The sequence below is a fragment of the Olea europaea genome, unplaced genomic scaffold (assembly GCF_002742605.1).
Source record: "Olea europaea var. sylvestris unplaced genomic scaffold, O_europaea_v1 scaffold1280, whole genome shotgun sequence".
Taxonomy (NCBI): domain Eukaryota; kingdom Viridiplantae; phylum Streptophyta; class Magnoliopsida; order Lamiales; family Oleaceae; genus Olea; species Olea europaea.
In genome coordinates this window covers 94,717-118,171 of record NW_019230256.1, presented here as the reverse complement: position 1 = coordinate 118,171, position 23,455 = coordinate 94,717, and the positions used below count along the sequence as shown (strand labels likewise).

General features: G+C 35.8%; 4 protein-coding genes and 1 long non-coding RNA gene across 8 annotated transcripts; 2 read left to right on the top strand and 3 right to left on the bottom strand.

The window, feature by feature from the left end:
- On the bottom strand, window positions 1-2,019 carry LOC111374735. Its single transcript, XR_002699182.1, has 5 exons — window positions 1,884-2,019; window positions 1,000-1,724; window positions 839-951; window positions 424-749; window positions 1-333 (listed from the first exon to the last, which is right to left on the bottom strand). It is a non-coding gene; the product is annotated as an uncharacterized LOC111374735 (long non-coding RNA).
- Window positions 2,020-2,430: 411 nt separating this feature from the next.
- Window positions 2,431-9,170, top strand: LOC111374734 (methylsterol monooxygenase 2-2-like). 4 transcript variants are annotated; one of them, XM_022997469.1, is made up of 7 exons: window positions 2,431-2,891; window positions 4,664-4,801; window positions 5,739-5,884; window positions 6,403-6,522; window positions 6,644-6,856; window positions 6,941-7,021; window positions 8,712-9,074. In XM_022997469.1, the coding sequence occupies exons 1-7, from the start codon at window positions 2,799-2,801 to the stop codon at window positions 8,791-8,793; spliced, it is 873 nt and encodes a 290-aa protein (XP_022853237.1). In that variant the 5' UTR covers window positions 2,431-2,798; the 3' UTR covers window positions 8,794-9,074. The 4 variants fall into 4 exon arrangements, with proteins under 4 accessions (XP_022853237.1, XP_022853238.1, XP_022853236.1 ...); XM_022997470.1 differs by having other exon boundaries at window positions 2,433-2,891; window positions 5,761-5,884; XM_022997468.1 differs by adding an exon at window positions 9,101-9,170 and having other exon boundaries at window positions 2,436-2,891; window positions 6,644-7,021; window positions 8,712-8,801.
- A 411-nt stretch (window positions 9,171-9,581) lies between these two features.
- LOC111374733 (tropinone reductase homolog At5g06060-like) lies at window positions 9,582-13,750 on the bottom strand. The gene is made up of 5 exons (XM_022997466.1): window positions 13,462-13,750; window positions 13,136-13,343; window positions 10,538-10,754; window positions 9,995-10,101; window positions 9,582-9,911 (listed from the first exon to the last, which is right to left on the bottom strand). The coding sequence occupies exons 1-5, from the start codon at window positions 13,662-13,664 to the stop codon at window positions 9,720-9,722; spliced, it is 927 nt and encodes a 308-aa protein (XP_022853234.1). The 5' UTR covers window positions 13,665-13,750; the 3' UTR covers window positions 9,582-9,719.
- A 653-nt stretch (window positions 13,751-14,403) lies between these two features.
- Window positions 14,404-22,633, bottom strand: LOC111374732. Its single transcript, XM_022997465.1, has 3 exons — window positions 15,620-22,633; window positions 14,889-15,427; window positions 14,404-14,796 (listed from the first exon to the last, which is right to left on the bottom strand). Exons 1-3 carry the CDS (start codon window positions 16,412-16,414, stop codon window positions 14,757-14,759), a joined length of 1,374 nt encoding a protein of 457 aa, XP_022853233.1. The 5' UTR covers window positions 16,415-22,633; the 3' UTR covers window positions 14,404-14,756.
- Window positions 22,634-23,041: 408 nt separating this feature from the next.
- Window positions 23,042-23,455, top strand: LOC111374725. The gene has a single exon (XM_022997453.1). It carries the CDS (start codon window positions 23,042-23,044, stop codon window positions 23,453-23,455), a length of 414 nt encoding a protein of 137 aa, XP_022853221.1.

Sequence of the window (23,455 nt, the reverse complement as noted above, 5' to 3'; positions counted from 1 at the left end):
CATATGTACAGACCCCCAAATGATGTTTCCATATTTCCATTACATATTTATATTTCCATGACCGAAATCCTTTAGCTTAAATTACAATCAAAATTCTTCAAAAATTGCTTTCATAACCTGCCTATTGAGTCGCATTACAAGGATTAAATAGTAGTCTCCTTGATGAACCAGCATCTTGAGAGGTTATTGCAATATCACTTGCAAGATCTTGACGAGCCATTCCAGAACTTGGATTTTGAACGAGACTAGAATGACCTCCGCAACAACAACATAAAGAATGGTATGGGTGGCATTGGACATCCAACCCGCTATGTTGGTTGGTGGAGGTGATGGCTGGAATGACATTTAGCATAATGTTATTGCAAGTAAATTGGAGAATGGTTTGAAATTAACTGTTGGAAGGAGAAAAAATACACTACTTACACCATGAAATCCAAGAGGGAAAACACCCATTGTGGATGGTCTCAGTGTCTCCTCAGCGATTCCCAATTGTGTTCCAACATTGTACGACAAATCAGGATAGTAATATGGCATTGTATTACCTAACATAAACATGAAAATATCAAACTGCGGAAGATTTTGAAGAGGTTCTACTTGCTGTCCCAATTACAAAATTTGGAAGAGTATGCTAAATACACATTTGAAACCATATACTCATCGCGATATTTGAACAAAACATTTGTCCTTGATGGAGGAATAAAATTTGTTGATGGCAATTGTCGTGTTAGTGCGTGACTTTCCTCGTCGCCCTGCATGACATGAAAATTTAATTAGAAAAATGCCTCCAATACATTGACCAATAATAAATACTAACAAATATGACTTGTGAATTTGGAACCGTGTTAGCATCGAATATTGTGCTTGCGGCGAGGACTAAACGATAGGTGCGTCGAGTCGAAGATTTCTTTTCCTCACTTTCAATCTCTGTCCTTTGTTGGAAGTCGATCCTGCCTGCATGACGATGTATGACACATGAAAAAAATGTGTGAGAAAAATAACCTTTATTTTCTTCGAGCTCAACTCCAATGAGATTTTATGGCAAAATTTCTTCAGCGTACGCTTCTTTTTTTAAGCATTTAGGATCTTTGTATGCTACTGCTGCCAGTGTCATATGATGCTCTAGATTGGAGCCCATACCTCAACTGGCTAGGAGTGCTAACCAGACCGTCGTAATTCACAACGACTATCGTGTGGGCTCTACTAACATCTTGTGTCCATCTCCTTAATATGTACCTCTTTGGTAGTGATGTACACCATTACGCATCAACACTAATATGACATGTCTACATAAAATTCCACGAAACTCGGATAAATGACAACTGTAAATAACATTGCAATCCTCTGAACGAAATGTGACCGAAAATTTGAAGAAGCAATAAGCTTTGCTTTACAATGTGTCTGAATTATTGGTTGTGGCTTCAAAGAAGCGCTTGCCTTGCTGCTTCTCCGTCCCTCACGACAACATGTCAATGTAACTTAATTCACTACTCAATCTTCTCCCTTTCTAGAATTCTTCCACCTAACTGGAAAACATATGTCATATGCATACCTCTTATAAAATTCAAACAACTCTTTCTTATTTTCGAACTTCATACCAACTTTAAGCACAATCACACCATCTCCTCCTAAAATCTCATCTTTCAATGAGACGATATTGTCCATATTGTTATCATTATTGATTTCTACTAAAACTTCATCACCCAATGCTTCCACTACTTCTTTTCCTACATCATATTGAATGAGAATATGAATTTTGAGTATTGTTAAAATGTTCTAGAATATCTTATTTCAATAATATCAAAAGTGAAACAATAAATTTCTGAAGCAGTGTAAATACATAGATATCGAAACAGTACAACCTCAAAAAACTATAAGGAAATTACCTTTCTCTATTATTCCATTGATCCCTATGGCACCCCAAAGCCTTCACAAGTAGGTGAATATCTTGACCCCAGGGCACATCTCCAAGTGGTAAAAGAAGAGGGTAGAGAAATCCAGCTTTACTTGAGACTGCTGCGTCAAGAGTTCGAATCCTGAAATATGGATTTGGCTCTTGAGTAAGTGCAAGTGTACAAGCAGCCTTCCACCCTGTACCCTTAAAGGCATAACCTGCGATTTATCTCCATCACGATACTCCAGGACAGGGGCGGTGAGGGGCCTTCAAGGTTGGGGTTCAACCTTAAAGTAGGTGAATATCTTGATAAATATCCAATTTCGAAAATATTAATCAGATTTTCAAACACTGCAACTTCAGAAAAATTACAACGAAATTACCTTTGGCAAGTGAAGTAGGTGAATCCCCTTCGGCCAAAAATTTAAAATGTGATTTTCGTTGGATGTGCAACCTCGTGGTCGCAGTCACGCTTGGCTATAGTGGGATAAATCGAAAGCTTTCAAGCTTGGGTTAACATTGGCGGGATGTGGATGTGTGTTGGGCGGAATTTATTGCGGTGGAAAACATCTTACCTTCCACTACGCACTAAGTCCACCGGGGTAGCAAACCCATTGGGTCGCATCAGCTCGTGGAGGGTTTTCGTGCTCAATTGAAAATGAAGACGAGATGGACCGGTCTAGGTGGCTCTCAAATATGGGTTCTTTTAAAAATTATAAAAAGCGTAATAGAAATTCCAACCTCTTTAACAGACCACGTGACAAAAATTTAAACTGATGTACCAGCAGTGTGTGCACACTTGGCTTTTTCCTAGGAGAAGTGCTGTCGGCGCCTAATTGGTGCCGGGCCCTGTCTACGTAGCCATGTCCAAGAAGATTTATTGTTTTCCTATAACTATAAGAAGTAGATGTCAGTCACAGTCGGTGTCCAAATCACGAATTCTCATTCCGTGTCCATTCGCTTAATTGCCATGGCTTCTATCGTAGAATCTGCTTGGACGGTAACTTTTCAGTTCCAAATTATTAGTATTTTTGTTCTTTCCGTGGATTTGATTTCTGGACTAGGTTTATATAATCATGCTCGAGCATTGCTTTTTTCTGCATCACTCGTACTAATTTCTGTAACTTATAGCATCGTTTAATGGTTCTCCTAATGAAGGTTTAATCTGTAAATACTTCCTGTTTTAGTCGTAATTTTTTAGTTTGTTTGAATTATTGTGACCAATTATAACTGCACTGCAGTTGATGTTATCCAAGTTTTGAATAGTTTTTTGTCAAGTTAATAGATAATTCATCAGATGGCAGTATATTGAATTTGTTCTTGATGTGTTACCATTTTCTTTAAATCAAGAAACGATATCACATTGCTTGACAATCAAGAAGATGGTTGGATAAACTGTACGATGTGATTGACTCTCAATTTAAGAGGCCTATCTAACCTCGGGAGCTGATGGTGGTGTTTTGGATTCAAAGAGACTCAAGAATGCTGAATCATCTTAGTTGACATGTATTATAAGTTTGCTAATTGACTAGCATATGAAATGGGTACTCTGATATATGCAAGAGGTGTGGGATTGCAATTTTATGAACAACTTGGAATAAGTAGACGATACTATTATTTCATCGGAATGCCAGTAGAATTATTGGACCAAGTGGACTAGTAAACTGTTAAGTATGACCCTGTGGTCTGTTGCAATGATAGAGGCCTTTTATTGCTTGAAAGTCAAATTAAATCTTCTGTTGCAGTCTTAGACTGAGACATATCATTGGGCCTGTAATAATAGGAATTCTTCGTTATTTTCCACGAAGGGATAAAAAATGTTCCAAGTTTACTGTCAAATTAATACCTTTTTTTTTGAATATTAGGCTGTATCCAGAAAACAAATAAACACTTGGAAACTATCTTGATATTCATTGAAATCGAGACTATATAGAAGAATTCGTGTTTAACAACTTATTTCTATCTATACGGTTGTCTTGGAAATGTGGATAAGTTCTTGCAGCTATTGACTTCCTTCAGGTTAAGGTGCCTTTCAGTATGTTTAAAGGTTTTCTCAATATCAAAACTCTTTTTCTGACTGTAGAGATTTTCTTGGAACTTTTAAATGCCCTTTGTCCCTTATTTCTTTTGCTTGAAAGATTAATTTCTCTTCGAATCCCTTGAAAGCCTATCTTAAGCTCCAGGATATCTAGACTTTTGAAGCCTGTTATCTCTGAACTTCTTTGTCATCATCCACCAAACTAAGTGTCTAAAACTCTCTTTATTCCCTTTAGTGCAGAAATGTATATACGGATGGAATTAAACACGTAACCTTTGATAACCCATTTTATTATTTCTTTTGAAACTTTCTTCGTGGTCTTCATCCCCCTCAGTCTCTACGAATGAGTGTGCCCAATCAGTGCAGTTGGATGTTTAAAAACTTAGATTCCACAAATTATTTCTGCAATGATTCATTTTATTCTGTTTTCGTCTACACTTTTCCAGCATTTATGTGCCTTTGGTGGCCCTTGTTACTGCTTATTGGAATACAAGATAGGAGTTTAATGTTTGAGGCACTGTATAAGCACATATTTTAGATGTTTGGAATTTTGACGTATGTGGCTCATCTTTTTCAGTGGTATCAGCAACTTTACATTCTGAATTTTAGTTTTTTGGTCAATTCGTTGTCAATTTTGGTTTCAGTTTCTTAGAACTATCTTTATATTTGGTTTCATTATCAAACATTGTCATTACATAATACATGTTTTCAATTTATATTTTATATTGTTGCAGTATCTTATCACCCATCGTAATGACTTTGAATTGGCATGTATTGGGAGTTTCTTGCTTCACGAAAGTGTCTTCTTCTTGTCGGGATTTCCATTTATATGCTTTGAATGGGCAGGATGGCTCAGCAAGTACAAAATTCAGGTTTTATTCTACTGGTTCTTTAGCTATTTTTTGTTCTTTAGAGACTGATTATCTTCTTACTAGTTATTGATACTGTTCTTCAAAATGATAAAGATGTTATAATGCTTCAAGCTAGTTGCTTTTTTGCCATACTGTTTCTATATTTAAAGAATTTACTGTACATTTACTATTTTGCCCCTGTTTAGGCTCGAAGCGGACCAAACCTCGGTCTTCGACATAACCGAAACCTCCTGCTTTTGCTTGTTGGAGGCCGTCATTTTATTCAAAATATATATTTTTTTAATCTTCTTTTCAACCACATATTCTCCAATAAAATGATGTTATACGTAAATCCAAAACTTTTTCTTCTTTTTAATCACACATTCTTCAAAAAATCATTATCCCAAATTACATTTCCCCAAAATCTGATTTTAATGGAGCCCAAACAAGGGCTTATATAATTAGAAATTTGAGAACAACATATAATGCAGTTTTCTTTTGGCTTCTAAAGTCTTTTATTACTCGAAATATTCCTCTTCGCCTCCAGTTTTATTAGGAAGCTTTCTGTTAGGTAGATATATGGGATGTACATATCTTTATCAGACCCGGTTGCCTTGATGATTTTAGCTTCGGTACCTTAGTTGAGTTGAAAATACTGCACTGGATTATTCCTCAGATTGGATCTGAAGAGGGTTTGTCAATATTTTTCACTTACAGAATTCAGCATCAGGATGTTGAGTGCTATTTTAGACTGCAAAATTATTTTCGTGATTAAATATCTGTAAGTCTTGCAATTATAAAGCTGCATTGCTGCTAATACATTTTAAACTATTCATATTTCAAATCAGTCTACTCGTGTTTATGCTTATGTAGCTTGTGTAATTTCTTTCTGTTTCTGCTGATAATTACCTAATCATAGCAGTGGATATATATGGACTTATTTTATCTGTTGGTACAGACTAAAAATAACACCCCTGCAGATCGGAAGAAATGCATCACTCAACTAGCCCTCTATCATCTTTGTGTCAATTTACCAGTTATGGTTTTATCATATCCTATCTTCAGATACATGGGGATGCGAAGTACTCTTCCATTACCATCCTGGTATATTCAGGTTTTTTATGTGCTTTATCTAGTTACTAGACCGGAACTCTTGGATTCTCAATAATTTGGATTATCATATTTTATCAAATAATATGAATTTGATTTACTGTATAACATAATTTAATTTTACTTCCTGTTATTGTTCTTCCTTTGTCCTCTATTTTATTTTGTTGATAATCAAATTACCTAACATTTTTCACTACCAATCTCTATTCTGCTATGTAACCATATTTCGTATGCACATAGGCCTGCTTATATATAGTTATGTATTGAAGGGGTAAATGAGGTGAAAATGCTTCCAGTATGTAGTTATGCGTATAATTGAGCAATGAGCCAAAAAACTGATTTTTCCTGAGCAACTAATCCCATGACAAGAAGCTCCAGTCGACTGAGAAATTTGAACCCATAAGAGTTGCTATGGCATCTCTCTGTTGTTTTCTAATTTTAGTTTCATTCTTCAATTGCAATAGGAATTACCCGCTGTTCCTGAGATTGAATTACAGATTTTTGTGCTGTAGGAAAATTATCTCAATTCAGATTTTATTCTACTTTATCCTGGAGGATTTCGTTTTCTATTGGGGACACAGGATTTTGCATACAAAATGGCTTTACAAGCATGTCCACAGTGTCCATCATGAGTAAGTAGCCATCATCAAGTGCTGCTCTATAACTACTTACTTATGCTCCTCCATTTAGTATATGAAGTATTATACTTGTTATCTTCATTTGTGTTTACCATTAAGCTTGACATCTGGACAGATATGCAACACCATTTGGACTGACTTCTGAATATGCTCACCCTGCTGAGATATTGTTTCTTGGATTTGCTACTATAATTGGTCCTGCCATCACTGGTCCCCACCTGATTACGCTTTGGCTGTGGATGGTACTTAGAGTCCTTGAGACGGTAGAGGCACATTGTGGTTATCATTTCCCATGGAGCCTCTCAAACTTCTTGCGTTTATACGGAGGGTTTGTGCTGATATTATCTTTTGTTCCTAAGAAATCTGAGGTTTACTTTACCTGTATGACTGAAATTTCTTTGTGGTTGCACAGTGCTGATTTTCATGACTATCATCACCGACTGCTATACACAAGGAGTGGCAACTACTCATCCACTTTTGTTTACATGGACTGGTGAGGTTTCAATAAGCCTCTTTGAGATGTTCAACCTAAAGTTGGCTTATGTCACTAACTATAAAATTAGTCCGGTTTTGCTAATGGTACATTGAGATGTACTTAATGGTGTACACTCCACTCACATGGACGAGGGACCCACTCGAATAAAATATCCTTTCTTTCACATGGGTCCCACACCCATTGGAGTGGAGTGTACACCATTCGGTACACCCCATTATGTATCACTAGACAAATTCAAATTAGTCATGTGCTACATTATCTGCTCTTACGTTTAAGCATTATAAAGTACATATCCTAAATTATATGAAGCGCATCTCATTTGACATTTATAACTTTATGAGCATTCCAAGGCCCAAGTTATGAATCAAGGTTTTTATGTAGTCCTGGTAGACTTGTCTTGTTCAATTTACTCTGGTCCTTGTGATAGGGAGAACTTAAATAAGATTAACTGACATCTCTAATAATTTGGTGTTACTTATAGCTTTTTGGTGGTGCTTTTAAGTGCTTATAAGTTGTGGGTGGCCAGCTTAAGATTTAAGCTTTGCCAAACATGAAATTCAGAAACATTGACTAAATTGTTGTAGAATGAAGTACATTAGTCTAGTTGCAGTAGTCACCAAGTTACATTTTCACAGTATATTTTTCTTTGGGCTATGCTCAACTCTTGTCGTATGCATGTGGGCTGAAATAATTAGAATAAAAGTGATTAGAATGCATTGCTCGACAGGTTCTGTGAATGCGGAAAAAATCTGGCTTTGTTCTTCTCTGATAATTTACGAATTAGATTGAAAAGTTCAAGTTGGCTCACACTTGAATTTGATGCTATTGTTGGAGGTTTAGACAATTCTAATGATAGGAGGAATTTATTTTTCTGAAGGTGGGAAAATGATAAAAATAAAATAAAATAAATTGTTAATCCAATTTTCAGTTTAAAACTTAGGTAATGACCCCCTTTGGTTAACCCTCAAAATGGGATAGATCCAGCGGAAATGTCATTCATTAGATATGGTGGATTAAAGGGGGATACCAAATGATTGTTGAACTGTATGAGTTAGGAAACTCTCAAGAATGGTTCTAAGGAAGGAACTAGCCTATCTATTTCGATTGGGGAGAACAGGCCATTCGACAGGAAGATTCTAAAATTGCGGTGACGACAATCATTGACATATGAATCATATTCCGTGTGCTTTCTTAATTGTATTGGGATGTGCTTTTTCAATACTACAGTATTATGTTGTGCTTTGCATTGTCTCCTTCCTCTTAATACTTCAGGTTATTAGTAGATGCGCATCAGTGGCTTCAAATGCTACACAAGGCACGTATTGCTACTGTTTGAGAGTACTGATACTCAAAAATTGATTGACACACATTAGCCCTGCAGTTTTAGGCATGATTTGGGTCTTTGATATTTTACTATGCAGAACTGACCTTAATGTATATAGTGTGAATGGAGCGAAAAAAATGGATATAATTATGTATGTAGTGAATTTTCATCTGTATTTGTCATTCTTTTTCATGTCATGTATTAGTATTTAAACATGGGAGTTAGGCTTTCATTATCCGTGGCTATGTGGATGAACCTAATGCTTGATCGAACCAGGTTAAGATTTAAGAGGTGATATGGTTAATGTTGTGCACTACACGGAATTGGTGAGGTTGTTTATAACTGTATTTTTCTTTTTGGCAGGATATTCGGTACTGACAAGGGTTACAGAAAGTTGAAGACATTGAAGAGTAATGGAGAGGAGGATGTTGTCAAAGAACCATGAGAACTTAGGTGAGTTTGAGAGGAAGGTTTTTTGTCTTTTTGAGTCCAATTGCTGTTGCTAAATTGCTTAATTCACTCACTAAACTTGGGACCAATTTTAAACTAGAGATCATCTGAAAAATGTGTTTTGTTTGACTGCTGCAAAATTGTGGAAGTCGCAACAAATACTTTGTGATTTCAGAATTCCAATTTTGGTTTCAAATATTATGTTTCTGTAACTTGTGTTACACATAAATAGAGTGCATCTGTATACTCTATGCCACATCATTTGGGTTGGCCTAAGACATGTATTTTTCTCCATTTTGAAGTGTGAAAAATCCAGAGTTCAACATATTGAAAGTCGAAACTAAGCATAACCCGTTGCTACTATGAACCAGTGGCTAAGGAAAAACATGGTGAATCCATCCTACTCACTTGATTCATTTGAGGCATTTACCATCTCGCAAGTGACTGCACTCCTCGGCCAGTACACAGCCATGCCTAAGCTCCTTTTAAAACTCGTTTTAACAAAATCTAGTTATTTTTTATAGTATCCTAAAAAATCTAAGCCCTTGTTTGAATCCCGTCTTTTTCAAAATACATTTTTCTCTCTCCTTTTCAACCATACATTTTTTAATAAAATTATATTATACGCAAATCCAAAACTTTTTCTCATTTTTTAACCACATTCTCTGTTAATACACAAAGGCAGAAAAATGTGAAGTATATACAAGGCAGCGAACGTGACTGCACCTGGTTAAAAATGACAACTCATATATTACTTGTAAAAGTAAAAAAGTGCATTTAGAATGGAAGAAATGCGAAATTTCAACTAACAAAATGGAACGATAATGCTTCTAATGAGAGTTGAAGACAGTTTATAGTACCCAGGAAAGATCGCCAAATTTGTGGCGAAGTGCTTCACATTCAATAAATTAAAGTTCCACACTAAGGACTAGTACTTGGATAGAACCCATTTACAGACATCCCCCCATCGACGCAGATTATCTGACCAGTAATGTATGAAGATGCCGGTAGACAAAGGAATGCCACCAAAGATGAGACCTCCATTGGATCCCCAAGCCGTCGCATTGGAGTTCTGTCGTATACCTCTTCCAAATATTCTTCGTTGCTGAGCACCTGTAATCCGAGAGTTAGATATCACCTATATATGACAACATTTTTTCAAATACTTTTCAAGTAGCAAAAGAAAAGAAACCTACTTTCTCAACCATAGAGGTTCTAATGTACCAAGGTGCAACAGCATTAGCCCTGATATTATCCTTTGCCCACTCACATGCCAAACTTTTTGTAAGTTGATTAATCGCACCTAAAGTGACAGAAATAAATGAAATCATGATATAATAATTATGGTAATATTGCATCTCGAGCAGGGGCGGGGCGGGGGCGGGGGGGGGGGAGGTTTACTGGGTCAAGTAACCCTGTAGATTTAAAAAAAAAAAAAATTGTTTATCCTTTTTTTAATTAGGTACTCTATAAATTTTATTTGTGACCCATTAACCCAAGTCATTTGGGTCTGCCCCTAATCTCGAGTGTCGAGATTAAACTCCTGTTTGACAATCATTATTTTCAAACTTCTCTTTCTACATAGGCCTTTCAATCACACATTCACACAATAAAATATTCTGCACGTAAATCCAAAACATTTCCCTACTTAACTGCACATTCTCCTAAAAATCACCATTCGAATCTCTATTTCCCCCAGATAATGGTTGTCAAACAGGGGCTAGTGACACTGGAATTACCTTTGGTCGCTGCATGGACTGACATAGACTTCAGTGATACGAAACCAGAGACAGAGGAGGTGAACACAATACTTCCTGCTCCAGAGGCTCTCAATAGAGGATATGAAAGTTGGCACATGTGGAAAGAAGATTCAAAATTTGTCGACATGAGGATTGAGACTTCTTCAGCTGTGAAATCGACCATAGGTTTCCTTATATTTGTTCCAACATTGTTTATCTACTGATCCCATAAGTAAAAGACCAAAATTTGTTAGTTTATCATACAGATAAAGCACAAAGAGATCAGTGACTCGATGACTAAATATAATTAATAGGTAAGCTATAACTAATGCAACGTACACACACTGATTTAAGAAAAGAAAAAGGGAAATTTGAAAAACAAGTGAATAGAAAGTACAATCAGGTCCGGCCTAAAAGAAAATATTCAGAGGATATAAAGAAGAAAAATTGAACCACGAGATCAACTGTGGAAAATCAGAAATTGAGAATTTAGGAAATGGTAAATATTCATTTATACACAATACGTGGAACACCACTCAATCACCATTTTTCCATAATGTCCCGCAATTTAGTTGCACGGTTTGCCAGCAGTTGAAGCTAAGCTAAATAACTATTATAGAAGACTAATGAAGGACAGTGGCCTTGTTGAACAAGATTGACAGAAACAATTCAAAAACTGATTCAATCTACACCTGCAAATGTGGACAAGTTAATAAATAATTCAGATGATGTTTGATAATAAATAATTCAAATGATGTTAGATAGGTAACATTCAAATCTAGTGAACAAAATGTGTGGAGTGTTTGAGAGGTGGATTAGATACGACTAGCTTTAATAATAGGTTCAATGAGGTGTTTTACCTCCTTGAGAGTTAAGAGAAGTGGAAGCCTCACTTTGAGGCCTAAATGCCAATAATATAACTCAAAAATAGTAAAACTTACAAAATAATAATCGTAACAAATCACGAACCATCTTGAAAATCCGTAACAGAATAGTTTAACAAAGTTAGAAGTTTAACTTGCACACGCAGACATGAAATAAATTAGCAAATAATAAAGTGTTGAATTAATGCATATACTTATATAACAAAATTGACATCCACTGCTTGGAACCACAGATAACCTAAAGGTCTTCCATATCATCTCCAGTAATATAATATTGAAGAGAACCATTTGCATATTTGATTCCCATATCATCCTCCAAATCCAGTTTCTTCCCATTCTTTCTCCTAGTTATCCACTTGCAATGATTTATTCCCCTTCCATGCCTCAAACATGCAAAAAATGGAAAATAAAAACAAAAAGACAATAACGAAGATATAAATGAAAGAAAAGAGTGAAGTTATAGGTTGCAGGTCTCTTGTCATTGGCCAACCGCTGCTGAATGTTGCAACTTCACTCGTAGGAAGCTATGTTGCAACTCAAATTGATACAAAATAGATCCAATAATTTTCTTGGGTTATGATTGATATGTAGATTTTTGAAAGATACTATTTTTTAAGTCATTATAGTTTATTACCCATAGCAATATTATTCATAATGTTAATATACCTTCCCTACTTATGGAAGATTGGTTATTCAATAGTCATGAACAGGATAATTGTAACTCAACTATTAACTACTCTATTTATGAATTTCATAAGCAATATTTGGTTTCAATACTTCCAATAGCCTAGGCATGGTGGGCGTATGCTAAGATATAATAGACTCCCAAATATGTCTAATGACCCTACTACTCTTATATAAAGAAAACTAAATTTTGAACCCCTTTCATGCTTATGTCACATGTATCGAGAGAGTATTTTTATATAAATGGTACTTCTGATTTTTTCTTATCTATAGGGTGTTGAGTTCAACATCACAAACTGTTTTGTTTTCAAAAAGAAACTTTCGGTAAAAGACAAAAGAAGAATCAATTTAAAAATAAAATAGCAGGGGAACTATCATAGTTTATTGACTAGAGTTCACTACAATTGCTTGTCATAAGATTCCAATAAACTACGTCAAAGACAGAGACGGTGTAAAACGTATGGAACCTCAATTTTCACCAGTACAGCAACAGAAGTTTTGGGAGCCTGGGGCTAATTTTGAATAGGACAAAGAACAGATCTACAAGGTTCCAAACGAATTGGCTTATTTGAAAAGGCCTTGGTCTGTGGAAAATATATCTCGTGTTTGGCACTTCATGTTAGCCCCTGCAAGAACAACCTAAAGGCTGTTCCAGAAGGTTCGTCCAGAGCAGATGATGCCCAAAATGAACAAATGTTCCATATACTTTTATCATTTCGATGTTTCTTGTTCTCTTTTTAAAGCACTTCAGAATTTTATATTCTTAATAAATAATTTTTTTGTTAATTCTTTTCGAACCCTCCTTTTGCTCATGGACAATAAAATGGGGTATTTTGTTTGACACTACAATATTGACATTGATGCCGTAGTTGGCTTACAAAGATCAAGTGCTTCATAAACCTTACGATTTGTATTTATTACCGAAACATCTAGAGATATACATACAAAGAAAACCAATCTCATAGAACAAAATTAAACCAAAAAGATATACCAAGAACATGATGAATGGGTGAATAAAGAATAGACTTACAAGAATATTGAGCTTCCCACTGAACACAGAGGACACATCTTCTATTAACTTCCCCCTATCAGCTAGAGACGACACATCGCATACTGAGCCAGTGACTCGAAGACCCTCATCTTTCCAATCCCTCAAGCATTTTCTTAGCTCATCCTCATTCCGCGCACAAGTATGGACAATTGCCCCAAGCCCAGTCAACTCCTCCACAATCGAAAGCCTAATTTATAGCATATAGTTACAAAAAAGAAAGAACTCACATTTAAAATTGCATCTTTGGACAATTACTCTATGAATATATTGGGAAATTGAAGTGTTGTGTGGATTTAGAGTGATACCCAATGCCTCTTGTGCCGCCAGTGACGAGGGCAGTCATGTCGTGAAGGGACCATCGAGAGGTTCTGCTTGAAGCGGTGGTGGCAGATGCAGATGCTTTAAATCGAAGTGAAATGCAATTCGAAATTGATGGGCCTGTTGATAATGTGGGATTATGCTTAGAATGTAAAAACGCAGGTGGGTTTGTGGTGAGGGTTTGGTACATGTTTTTGAGTTTTTCCGGTGACAAGCTGCAAGGATTTCAAAAGTGGAAGCTTGTGCCCTTGTTCCTCGTACAATTCGAAATTGGAGGAGCTATTTTGAAATAGTATATTGAGGGAGAAGGGGCAACTAAAAAATAAGTAAAAGTTTTGAATTTATGTTTAATGTTATTTTATTGAACAATGTGCGATTGAAAATGAGAGAAAAAAAATATATTTTGGAAATAATGCGGATCAAACAACAGGATTATAGAATTTGCAAAAGTGAATTTTTGGTACTAATTAAAAATGAGTTTGAAAAAAATAAAGGAGTTTCAACAAATAGGGATCAATAGGACGAACTAGCTAGGTCATCGCATTACTGAGCAATTCACATATAATTTGATACACATGATTTCTATTTTTTTGTTGGATTTGACCTCCGATCAAGCAATGAAAACTGTAGTTATTTATCATTCAAAGAATGACTGATAAATGATCCACCGATATTAATCTAATTCAATTAGAAAGTTTGTCGGAGTTCAATTTTTGTGCAATTTCTATGTTCTCTCGTGACCATATAATGTTTCTAGAGAATGGAAGTCTATTTCATTGTCGCAAATTTTTTTTCCTTTGGCCATCTTCAAACACATTTTCAACACCTTGGCATACATTTCATCTTAGCAAATGGGAATATGTCAACACATTTTTTTGACGTCTTTACACATTACACCTTAACGTCTTCTCATTTGTGAAAAACAGTTGTTGGGCTGAAGTGTCAAAAATGTATTAGGGTATAAAAAGTTCGAGACAATATATATTGACTACATAAGAAGTTACCGAACTAGAGAAAAGAACATGGAAAATGAATAGCAAGTGAATGAGTTTTCTGCTGATGCGTCCAAAGACTGAAAACAAAGTGATGATACACTTATGTATGTTTGTCTGAAAAATTTTACAATTTGCTTTCAGAATTCATTGACAATTTGATCGACACATCCTCGTAGTTAGTCGGTCTTCCTTGTAACATCAGTGTATACTGGCTCCTTCATTCGATCAGGGCACTATTTCATTCTCTAAGCAATTACGAAGCTTAATTTCAGTACTGTTCGTGCCTGTCATATGCATAACATCGCAACATTCTCTTCTGCTTCCAATCTAAACAACAAAGAAAAAGACGCTATGAACAACTGGTAAATTGGCTGCCAAAAGAACAAACATCTTATGTTGATAGAGGGAGAAATACTCACTGAATCATGTTTCCATATAGGGGAGAGAACATATATTTTGGAGATATGATTAGCAGAATGATTGCCAGTCGAGGGGCAAGACGGCATTGAACCTGCAGGCATTCTCCTACTATAGCTGGTAAGGAAATAATCCTCGCTTTTATTTTCCACAGAATCAAAGAAAAAGAAATGTGGAGCTTCACAAGGATTTTTGGAGGGAATTCGAGTATTAAAAAGGAATGAAGGCCAGACGTATTTGCTCCAAGGCGTAAACGTCTGGAGGGGTCTCTGGAGCATGCTTGGAAGGAAGATGGCTTCATAAAGTTGCACTGTATACCCCATGATATGGAGACGCTCCAGTTTTTGGGCTTGTGATAGCATATGCTTTGCTGTAGTAGCCTAGACTCGTCTATCTTCACAGCTTCCATTAGATGATTCAGCGATTCTTTGTGGTTCATGTAAGGAAATATTGGATCGACGTAAACGAGGTGGTGGAGGGATACAAGAGGAGCCTGTGGATGTGCTGATAGAAGACCTGATATGTCACTATGTACATCAACCTGAAAAGGGAGAAATGAATGAAACTACTTATTTTGATCAAAATTCAGTAAAGTTTCACCAAGATTTCCTAATTTTATTAAAAAAATAAAATAGATTAGGAAAAAATTTGTAAAAAATCATTTATAAAAGTGGAAATAATGCATCAAATGCTTTCGATATGTAAAATTAATATTCAGATGGTGACTTATTACCTGATGGAACCCTTTTTCTCGAGTGAGAGAGACACCTAAATCAGCCACACAGGACTGCACAATGTGGTCACTTCCATATAGAGTTGGATATCTCTTTATACAGACATCCAAATTATTCACCAGTGCCTTGGCAAGAGGATAACTCAAAGCATATCCAGCTCCACCAAAAGCCATATCAAATGAGTGATAAACATTTGATGCATGACTTTCTGAATTCATTCCAATGTAAAAGAACTCGTTGTGATCATATCTTGCAAGAACATCGGCCAAATTGTTGATGAAAAAGACTGTGTCATCATCTGCCAAAATATACCACCTTACGCCTTCGTTTTCTGCCTTAAATGTCTCCAAGATAAGGTGTGTCATTCTAATGGCCTGTGGGATTGGGTGCTTATCATATTTTTTGTATCTAGAAGTATTCTGGTAAATACGAAAGGGAGGCAAAGAAGGTGGCCATGGAAGAAATTCTATAGGAAATCTATCCACGAAAAGATAGCCTCGAGATATATTTGGGCGCCACCATGTTTCAACATACCATCTTCTGTTCCTCCATGTTTTGGATGAGCCTGCTATACCGAACACGACATGGCTAAGATTGGTAGGAATGAGAGGAGGATCGGAATATTTGGGATCTTTCTGCCTCAATCTGGTAAAAATGGTGGAAGAATAGCAACATGGATGGTTGGACAACAAGGTATAGAATATATACAGGATGAATCCAGAAACTATAAGTGACTTACACAACTTATTGGTGAAGTTTGGTCGATTAACGTTGAATTTTGAAACAATGGCCATAGATATTGAGAAGAAGGAGAAGGCAGAGTGACAGAAAATTCAAGAAAAGCAATCTACAATTTACAGAAGAAAGAAAAGCCTTGTATCAAGAAGAGCTTAATTACTAATGAGCAGTATGTTGCTTTCCATGTGTTGCTGATAATTCATGTGATGTGCTATTGAGCATTTTTCCCTTGTAACTTGCATTTCATGCTAAAGGAAGTAAGTATTGTATTTTGCACGCCGCCAAGGATTTGGCCTTTTTTTTTTAGTTGTAAACTATCAGAGTCCTAGTTATTGGCAAGAGTAAATTTCACCTGAGATCACTGAAATTTAATTTGTCTCAATTGGATCGGAACTTTAATTTGGTTTCAAATTTCTCAACTCCATCAGCAGTCATCTCCCAAGTTAATAAATAATACGTATTGACAGTTATATTGCAACTAATCTTCCAACAATAGCTAGCTGCGTTACAAGCCAACTTACCACTATGTCATAAAAGTGTTAGAATAAAAAACATTTTAACCTTTTTAATGTAAATACATTGTCACAACCATCATTTTATCATTTTCATTTATAGGGTGCCAAATAAGGGTTACATGAAATATTGGTTACACTGTGTTTAGGGACAACATGTGACAGAATGTGATAAAGTGATTAAATCCTGTTGGAAAATAAACCAAATTAATGATCACTGATGAATTCAAAATCATTTACTGAACTTTATTTTTAGTCAAGTGTCTACTAGTATTCCAACAATTGATTGAGTAATTTAAGGAGTCTTCTTGGATATGTAATAGTCACGTTTATTCTGATGCAATCCCCTGAGTCCTCTAGTATGTATAAATTGAAATGTAATCTGCAGTAACTTTTAAGGCAATAAGAATGAAGATTTCTGGTAATATAATTCCAAATTTTTTCTTGCCTTCAAATTGGTATCAGAGCTTTCGACCATTACAAAAATTATTCTCTGAATAAAATAGTAGTAACATATCCTGGAAAAGAAAATCATGGCAAATCCAAGTAATCTGGTCTCTTATTCCTCGTTTCAATGGGGAAGATTATGACTATTGGAGTCACAATATGAAAGTGTTGCTGAAATCTATGAAGCTCTGGAATATTGTTGATAAAGGTTTTGAAGATCCGGAGACTGAAGATGGAATGACTCAAGCACAAAGAAATGCTTTGAATGAAAAGTGAGAAAAAGACAGTAAAGCCCTTTTCCACATTTACGAGGCAATTGAAAGACTGGTGTTTGACGAATTGCAAAAGCTGAAACTTCAAAGCAAGCTTGGGAAATTTTGCAAACAGCACACCTTGGAGAAGAGAGAGTAAAAAAGGTATGTTTATAGTCCTTGAGATTAGAGTTCGAGAAATTGGAAATGAAAGAAGAAGAAAGTATTTCTGATTACTTCACAAGGGTTACTACAATTATAAATCAAATGGCATTCAATGGCGAACGTTTAGAAGATCAGAAAGTTGTTGAAAAAGTTCTTCGAAGTCTACCATCAAGGTTTGATTTCACTGCTGCCACAATTGAGGAATTTAAAGACTTGGAAACACTTTCATTAGCTGATTTACTTGCATCGTTAAAATCTCATGAACTGCGAGTAAAGAACAGGAATCCTTCACTCCGTGATCAAGCACTCAAATCTCAAATTTCGGGAGGCTCTAATTCTAATACCTTTAGAGGAAGAGGACGACCTGGAGGTCGAGGGAGAGACCACCATTCTCGCGAAAGAGGAAGAGGATTTCAAAGTGGTGGAGAGTTCAAAGAAGAAGTAAAGTATGATCACACAAGCAATTTTCAAAGAGGTCGAGGCCGAGGATATCATCAAAGAGGTAGAAAAGAATTCCCTGAATGTTATTACTGTCATAAAACTAATCATAAAAGTAGTAATTGCTGGTATAAGGGAAAGGAATATGTTGAATGCTGCCACAAACTTGGCCATAAAAGCAATGAGTGCTAGAACAAGAAAAATGAGGATAAAGCATAAACTAGTTTCATTCATAAAAATGAATGTCATGAGAAGTACACTTCTGAAACTTTGTTATTAACATGTGAAAAATTGAAAAATGATGGTGTTTGGTATCTGGATAGCGGTGCTAGTAAGCATATGATTGGAAACAAAAACTTGTTTTCTAAGCTGGTGGAATCAAAATTAGGGCAAGTCAAAGTTGGTGATGCTAGAGCTTTTGCAATTAAAGGGATTGGAGATATAACGATCGAAACTAAGACGGGAAAGCTTGAAAAGATGTCTGATGTTTATTATGTTCCTGGTTTGCGAAGCAATCTATTAAGTGCAGGCCACCTTTTAAGAAATGGTTTTGAGATCAATTTACATGATAAATTGTGCATTTTGACCAAAGAAAATCAGATTGTCACAAAGATCCCATTGACATCAAATAATCTGTTTCCTATTCAACTAAAAGTTACTAATGTTGCTTCTCATTTCACTAGCACAAATAGAGAAATTTCGAAACAATGGCATGACAGGTATGGGCATTTAAATTATGAACCTTGAAATTGTTATCAGAAAGGAAAATGGTGGATGGTCTTCCTCAGATTGAACAACTGAATGAAGTTTGTGAGGCCTGCCAACTTGGAAAGCAACATAGAAGTTCATTTCCACACAAGTCATCTTGGAGAGCCAGACAACCACTACAACTTATCCATTCAGACTTGTGCGGACCAATTCCAGTTTTATCTCTTGGAGTTAGCAGATATTTTATCTCTTTCATTGATGACTTTAGCAGAATAGTTTGGACATATTTTCTTAAAGAAAAATCTGATTGCTTTTATGCTTTCAAAGATTTTAAAGCTGAAGTTGAGAACTTTTCTGGATTTTCTATTAAGATATTAAGAACTAATCGTGGGACTGAGTATCTTTCAAGGGACTTTGAAAAATTGTGCAGAAATCTTGGAATAAGACATGAACTGACTGTACAAAATTCACCACAGCAGAATGGAGTTTGTGAAAGAAAAAATTGAACCATTATGGAAATGGGAAGATGCATGCTTAAAAGAAAGCAACTACCACGAGAACTTTGGGCAGAGGCAGTTGCTTGTGCAGTATATTTGATCAACTGGTCACCCTCAAAAAGTTTGAATAACATGACTCCACATGAAGCCTGGTATTTTTCTAAACCAAAAGTTTCACACCTAAAGATCTTCAGTAGTCTTGCTTTTGCCCATATACCGAATGCAATAAGGAATAAATTGGATGATAAAGCTCTGAAATGCGTTTTTGTTGGATATAGTGAAAGGTCTAAGGGTTATAAATTATACAATCCATTGACGAAGAAAATTGTGATAAGTCGGGATGTAAAGTTCGATGAAAATGTGACCCTTGAAAGTAATGAGAGCAGTCAATCAATAATTTTTCAAGAAGGCGATAATACCTCAAATGAAATTGTGACAATTCTTTAAGTTGTGGATCCCTTTCACCTCCAAATTCTTCTAGAAGAGAAGATTATGATGAAGAGCCACCAAGAACAAAAATGAGAAGATTGCAAAAAATCTATGAGTCTACAAAACCTACTCATGAAAAAGGTGCTGTTTTGTTTGAATTTTTTGCAGGTGAGGATCCAATTTTATATGAAGCGGCAATCAAAGAAGAAAAATGGAGAAATGCCATGAAGGAAGAAATTGATGCCATTGAAAAGAACAATACGTGGGAGCTAACAAATCTGCCACCAAACAAGAAGCATGTAGGAGTAAAGTGGGTGTTCAAAACTAAACTGAATCCAAACAATTCAGTCAACAAACACAAAGCTCGGCTTGTAGCAAAGGGGTATGTGCAAAGAAAATGAGAAGACTACAATGAGGTATTCGCCCCGGTCTCTAGACTTGACACTATTCGGCTTGTAATTTCTCTAGCTGCTCAAAATAACTGGAAGCCCTTGCAAATGGATATTAAATCTACGTTTTTAAATGGTTTTATTGAAGAAGAGATTTATGTTGAACAACCACCTGGTTTTGTGAAAGAGGGAGAAGAGCATAAAGTTTACAAGTTGAAAAAGGCCTTATACGGTTTAAAACAATCACCAAGGGCTTAGTATAGTAGAATCAATGCATTTTTTTGAAACAAATGGTTTTCATAGAAGTCCACATGAACATACTCTCTACATCAAAAATGGTTCTGATGGAAGTTTCATTATTGTAAGTCTTTATGTTGATGATCTTGTCTTCACTGGAAATAATCTGGCCATGTTGGATAATTTTAGAGACTTGATGATGAAAGAGTTTAATATGATTGATTTGGGAAAACTACATCATTTTTTGGGTATTAAAGTACACTAATCTGAAAGCGGAATTTTTATTACTCAAGAGCAGTATGCTAGAGAGATTCTAAAAAGGTTTAAGATGGAATTTGCAAATCCTGTTTCAACTCCATGCATCTTAGGCCAGGAACTCAGAAAGGAAGGAGAAGGAAAGCTTATTAATACCACCATGTTCAAGAGCTTAGTGGGAAATCTAACGTATCTCACAGCCACAAGACTTGATATCATGTTTGCTGTGAGTTTAATAAGTAGGTTCATGGAAGCACCACATTCAGAACATTGGGAAGCTGCTAAAAGAATTTTACGATATGTGAAGGGGACAATTGATTATGGCATTTTTTATCAAGCAAATGTTCCAATTACACTCTTTGGATACACTGATAGTGATCTTGCTAGAAGTGTTGATGATAGAAAAAGTACGTCGAGTTATGCCTTTAGCATTGGAAGTGGAGTAATTTGTTGGAGTTCGAAGAAACAACCAATTGTTGCTCTGTCAACAACGGAAGCTGAATATATTGTGGCATCTTTTGCTAGCTGCCAAATTGTATGGTACGAGGGATTTTGGAGAATCTAAATCACAAGCAGGATGCTCCTACAACTCTTTTGTGTGATAATAATTCAGTAATTTCTGTTACAAAGGAACTAGTTCTACATGGGAGGACCAAACACATTCGTATGAGGTATCACTTCTTGAGAGAGCTTGTTCAAGATGGAATAATTCAAGTCAAATACTGCAAAACAGAAGATCAAGTATCAGATGTATTTACAAAACCAATTGGAGGTCAAAACTTCAAGAAACAGCTTGCGAGACTTGGAATGAAAAGCAAATTTAGTTTACGGGAGGCAATGTTGGAAAATAAACCAAATTAATGATCACTGATGAATTCAAAATCATTTACTAGAACTTTATTTTTAGTCAAGTGTCTACTAGTATTCCAACAATTGATTGAGTAATTTAAAGAGTCTTCTTGGATATGTAATAGTCACATTTATTCTGATGCAATCCCCTGAGTCCTCTAGTATGTATAAATTGGAATGTAATCTACAGTAACTTTTAAGGCAATAAGATTGAAGATTTCTGGTAATATAATTCCCAATTTTTTCTTGCCTTCAAATCCAAAACTGGACAAATTAAAATTTAGTGATCCAATTGAGATTCCCCTAAAAAGTTAATGAACGTGTATTACTGTACCTTCGAAGGTTAGATAGTATATTATAGGTTTCTTTATTATTGGTAGTTTAGTCTTTTTCTTATTTAAGTTTCATAGTATCGGGTTTTGCAATTTTTATGTTACATCATACAATTATTACCTTGTTTAACATTATGTTCGAGCACTTTTTTTCAATATTTTTGCTTGTTTAGGGTTTTTACACTTATATTCTTATCATCATAGCAACTTTTATGCTTCGAATAATACAATGCTCAATCTTGTTTACCATGATAATAGAGAATGATTCGATTTTATTTTGAGTAAAACCAACCTTTACTATGTTCTCGTGTTGTCTAGTGTGCTATGCTTTTTTCTCTCACTTTCCGATATTGCTAGTTTGTGTTGATAGTGTTAAGATTAACATTGAAAGCTAAAATAATTGAGCAACCTCAATTTTTTCTGTATATTCATAGCAATTATAAGAGAATTAGTCACCGTTAGAAAACAACATTAAAATTTAAAAGTACCGAAGAACAATAATTTTCACAAACACAGACTTGTATTGGAAAATTCACAGATTGGACGATATTATCGCATGAAATCATCCACACTAGTGTTTTCCATATTTAGTTTCATCATATCAATTTGTATCTATAATTTGGGAATCATTGAAGGCTCCCACCAACATATATGTAGACAATTCAGAATAATAAAAATACAGCTTTCTATCGTCTCTTTACCCTTTCATCATGGTATCAGAACCCAATAAGCTCCAACGAGCTATTCGATCCGATTAAGTCTCAAAAAATGAGCACATGGATTTCAATATTGGTCTGCTCAAAAAGAGCCACCATCTTGTAGGGGCATGTTAAGGGAATAAATCCCACATTGATTAAATATCGAAATATTGACCAACTTAAATAGATTTTGGGCCACTCCTCTTAATAAGGTTGACCTTATTAAGATGGACCCTAAGTCTTAACATGGTATCAGAGCAGTTGGAATCCTAGGGTATTTTCCTATGGCAAAAGAAATCCCCTTTCCTATGGCTTTCAATGCTTCAAGTAATAACTCTAGTTGCAACCAATCCAACAACAACCAATCAGGTTACGATGCTTCATCACCTTATGTCCTCCACTCCTCTGACAATCCAGGGACGACATTAGTGACATGTCTGCTCAGGGAAGATAATTATCCTACATGACGTAGGGCAATGACAAATGCACTTCAAGCCAAGAGTAAGTTTGGATTTGTGGATGGATCCGTCAAGCGTCCAGCACCTAGTTCGATGGAAGAATCGGCTTGGATCAAACGCAACTCCATGGTAATTTCGTGGATTTTTAACACTCTTCACCCTACACTTCACGATAGTGTAGCCTATTTCGTAACGGCACACGAGATGTGGAATGACCTGGAAGAACGTTTCTCGCAAGGCAATGCCCCTCGTATTCATCAATTGAAGACCGAAATGGTGAATACCTTACAGCAGGGACTGACCATTTCAGCATATTACACCAAATTGAAAGGGATTTGGGATGAGCTTAGCACATATTCTCAAATTCCAGCTTGTACCTGTGGCTCTGCAAAAGCATTTGCTGTGGAACGAGAAAAAGAGAAGGTACATTAG

What these genes read in the sequence shown, in the direction of transcription:
- LOC111374734 (XM_022997468.1), top strand. Translation starts at nt 2,799, where the DNA reads ATGTCAGTCACAGTCGGTGTCCAAATCACGAATTCTCATTCCGTGTCC. An exon ending in ACTCTTCCATTACCATCCTG is followed by an intron (nt 5,885 to 6,402) that starts GTATATTCAGGT and finishes TTTGTGCTGTAG; the next exon opens with GAAAATTATCTCAATTCAGA. An exon ending in ACTTTTGTTTACATGGACTG is followed by an intron (nt 7,022 to 8,711) that starts GTGAGGTTTCAA and finishes TCTTTTTGGCAG; the next exon opens with GATATTCGGTACTGACAAGG.
- LOC111374733 (XM_022997466.1), bottom strand. Translation starts at nt 13,664, where the DNA reads ATGTACCAAACCCTCACCACAAACCCACCTGCGTTTTTACATTCTAAG. An exon ending in GGCGGCACAAGAGGCATTGG is followed by an intron (nt 13,344 to 13,461) that starts GTATCACTCTAA and finishes GCTATAAATTAG; the next exon opens with GCTTTCGATTGTGGAGGAGT. An exon ending in GTGGGAAGCTCAATATTCTT is followed by an intron (nt 10,755 to 13,135) that starts GTAAGTCTATTC and finishes TGGGATCAGTAG; the next exon opens with ATAAACAATGTTGGAACAAA.
- LOC111374732 (XM_022997465.1), bottom strand. Translation starts at nt 16,414, where the DNA reads ATGGCCATTGTTTCAAAATTCAACGTTAATCGACCAAACTTCACCAAT. An exon ending in GAGAAAAAGGGTTCCATCAG is followed by an intron (nt 15,428 to 15,619) that starts GTAATAAGTCAC and finishes CTCCCTTTTCAG; the next exon opens with GTTGATGTACATAGTGACAT. An exon ending in CTATATGGAAACATGATTCA is followed by an intron (nt 14,797 to 14,888) that starts GTGAGTATTTCT and finishes TTTGTTGTTTAG; the next exon opens with ATTGGAAGCAGAAGAGAATG.
- LOC111374725 (XM_022997453.1), top strand. Translation starts at nt 23,042, where the DNA reads ATGACAAATGCACTTCAAGCCAAGAGTAAGTTTGGATTTGTGGATGGA.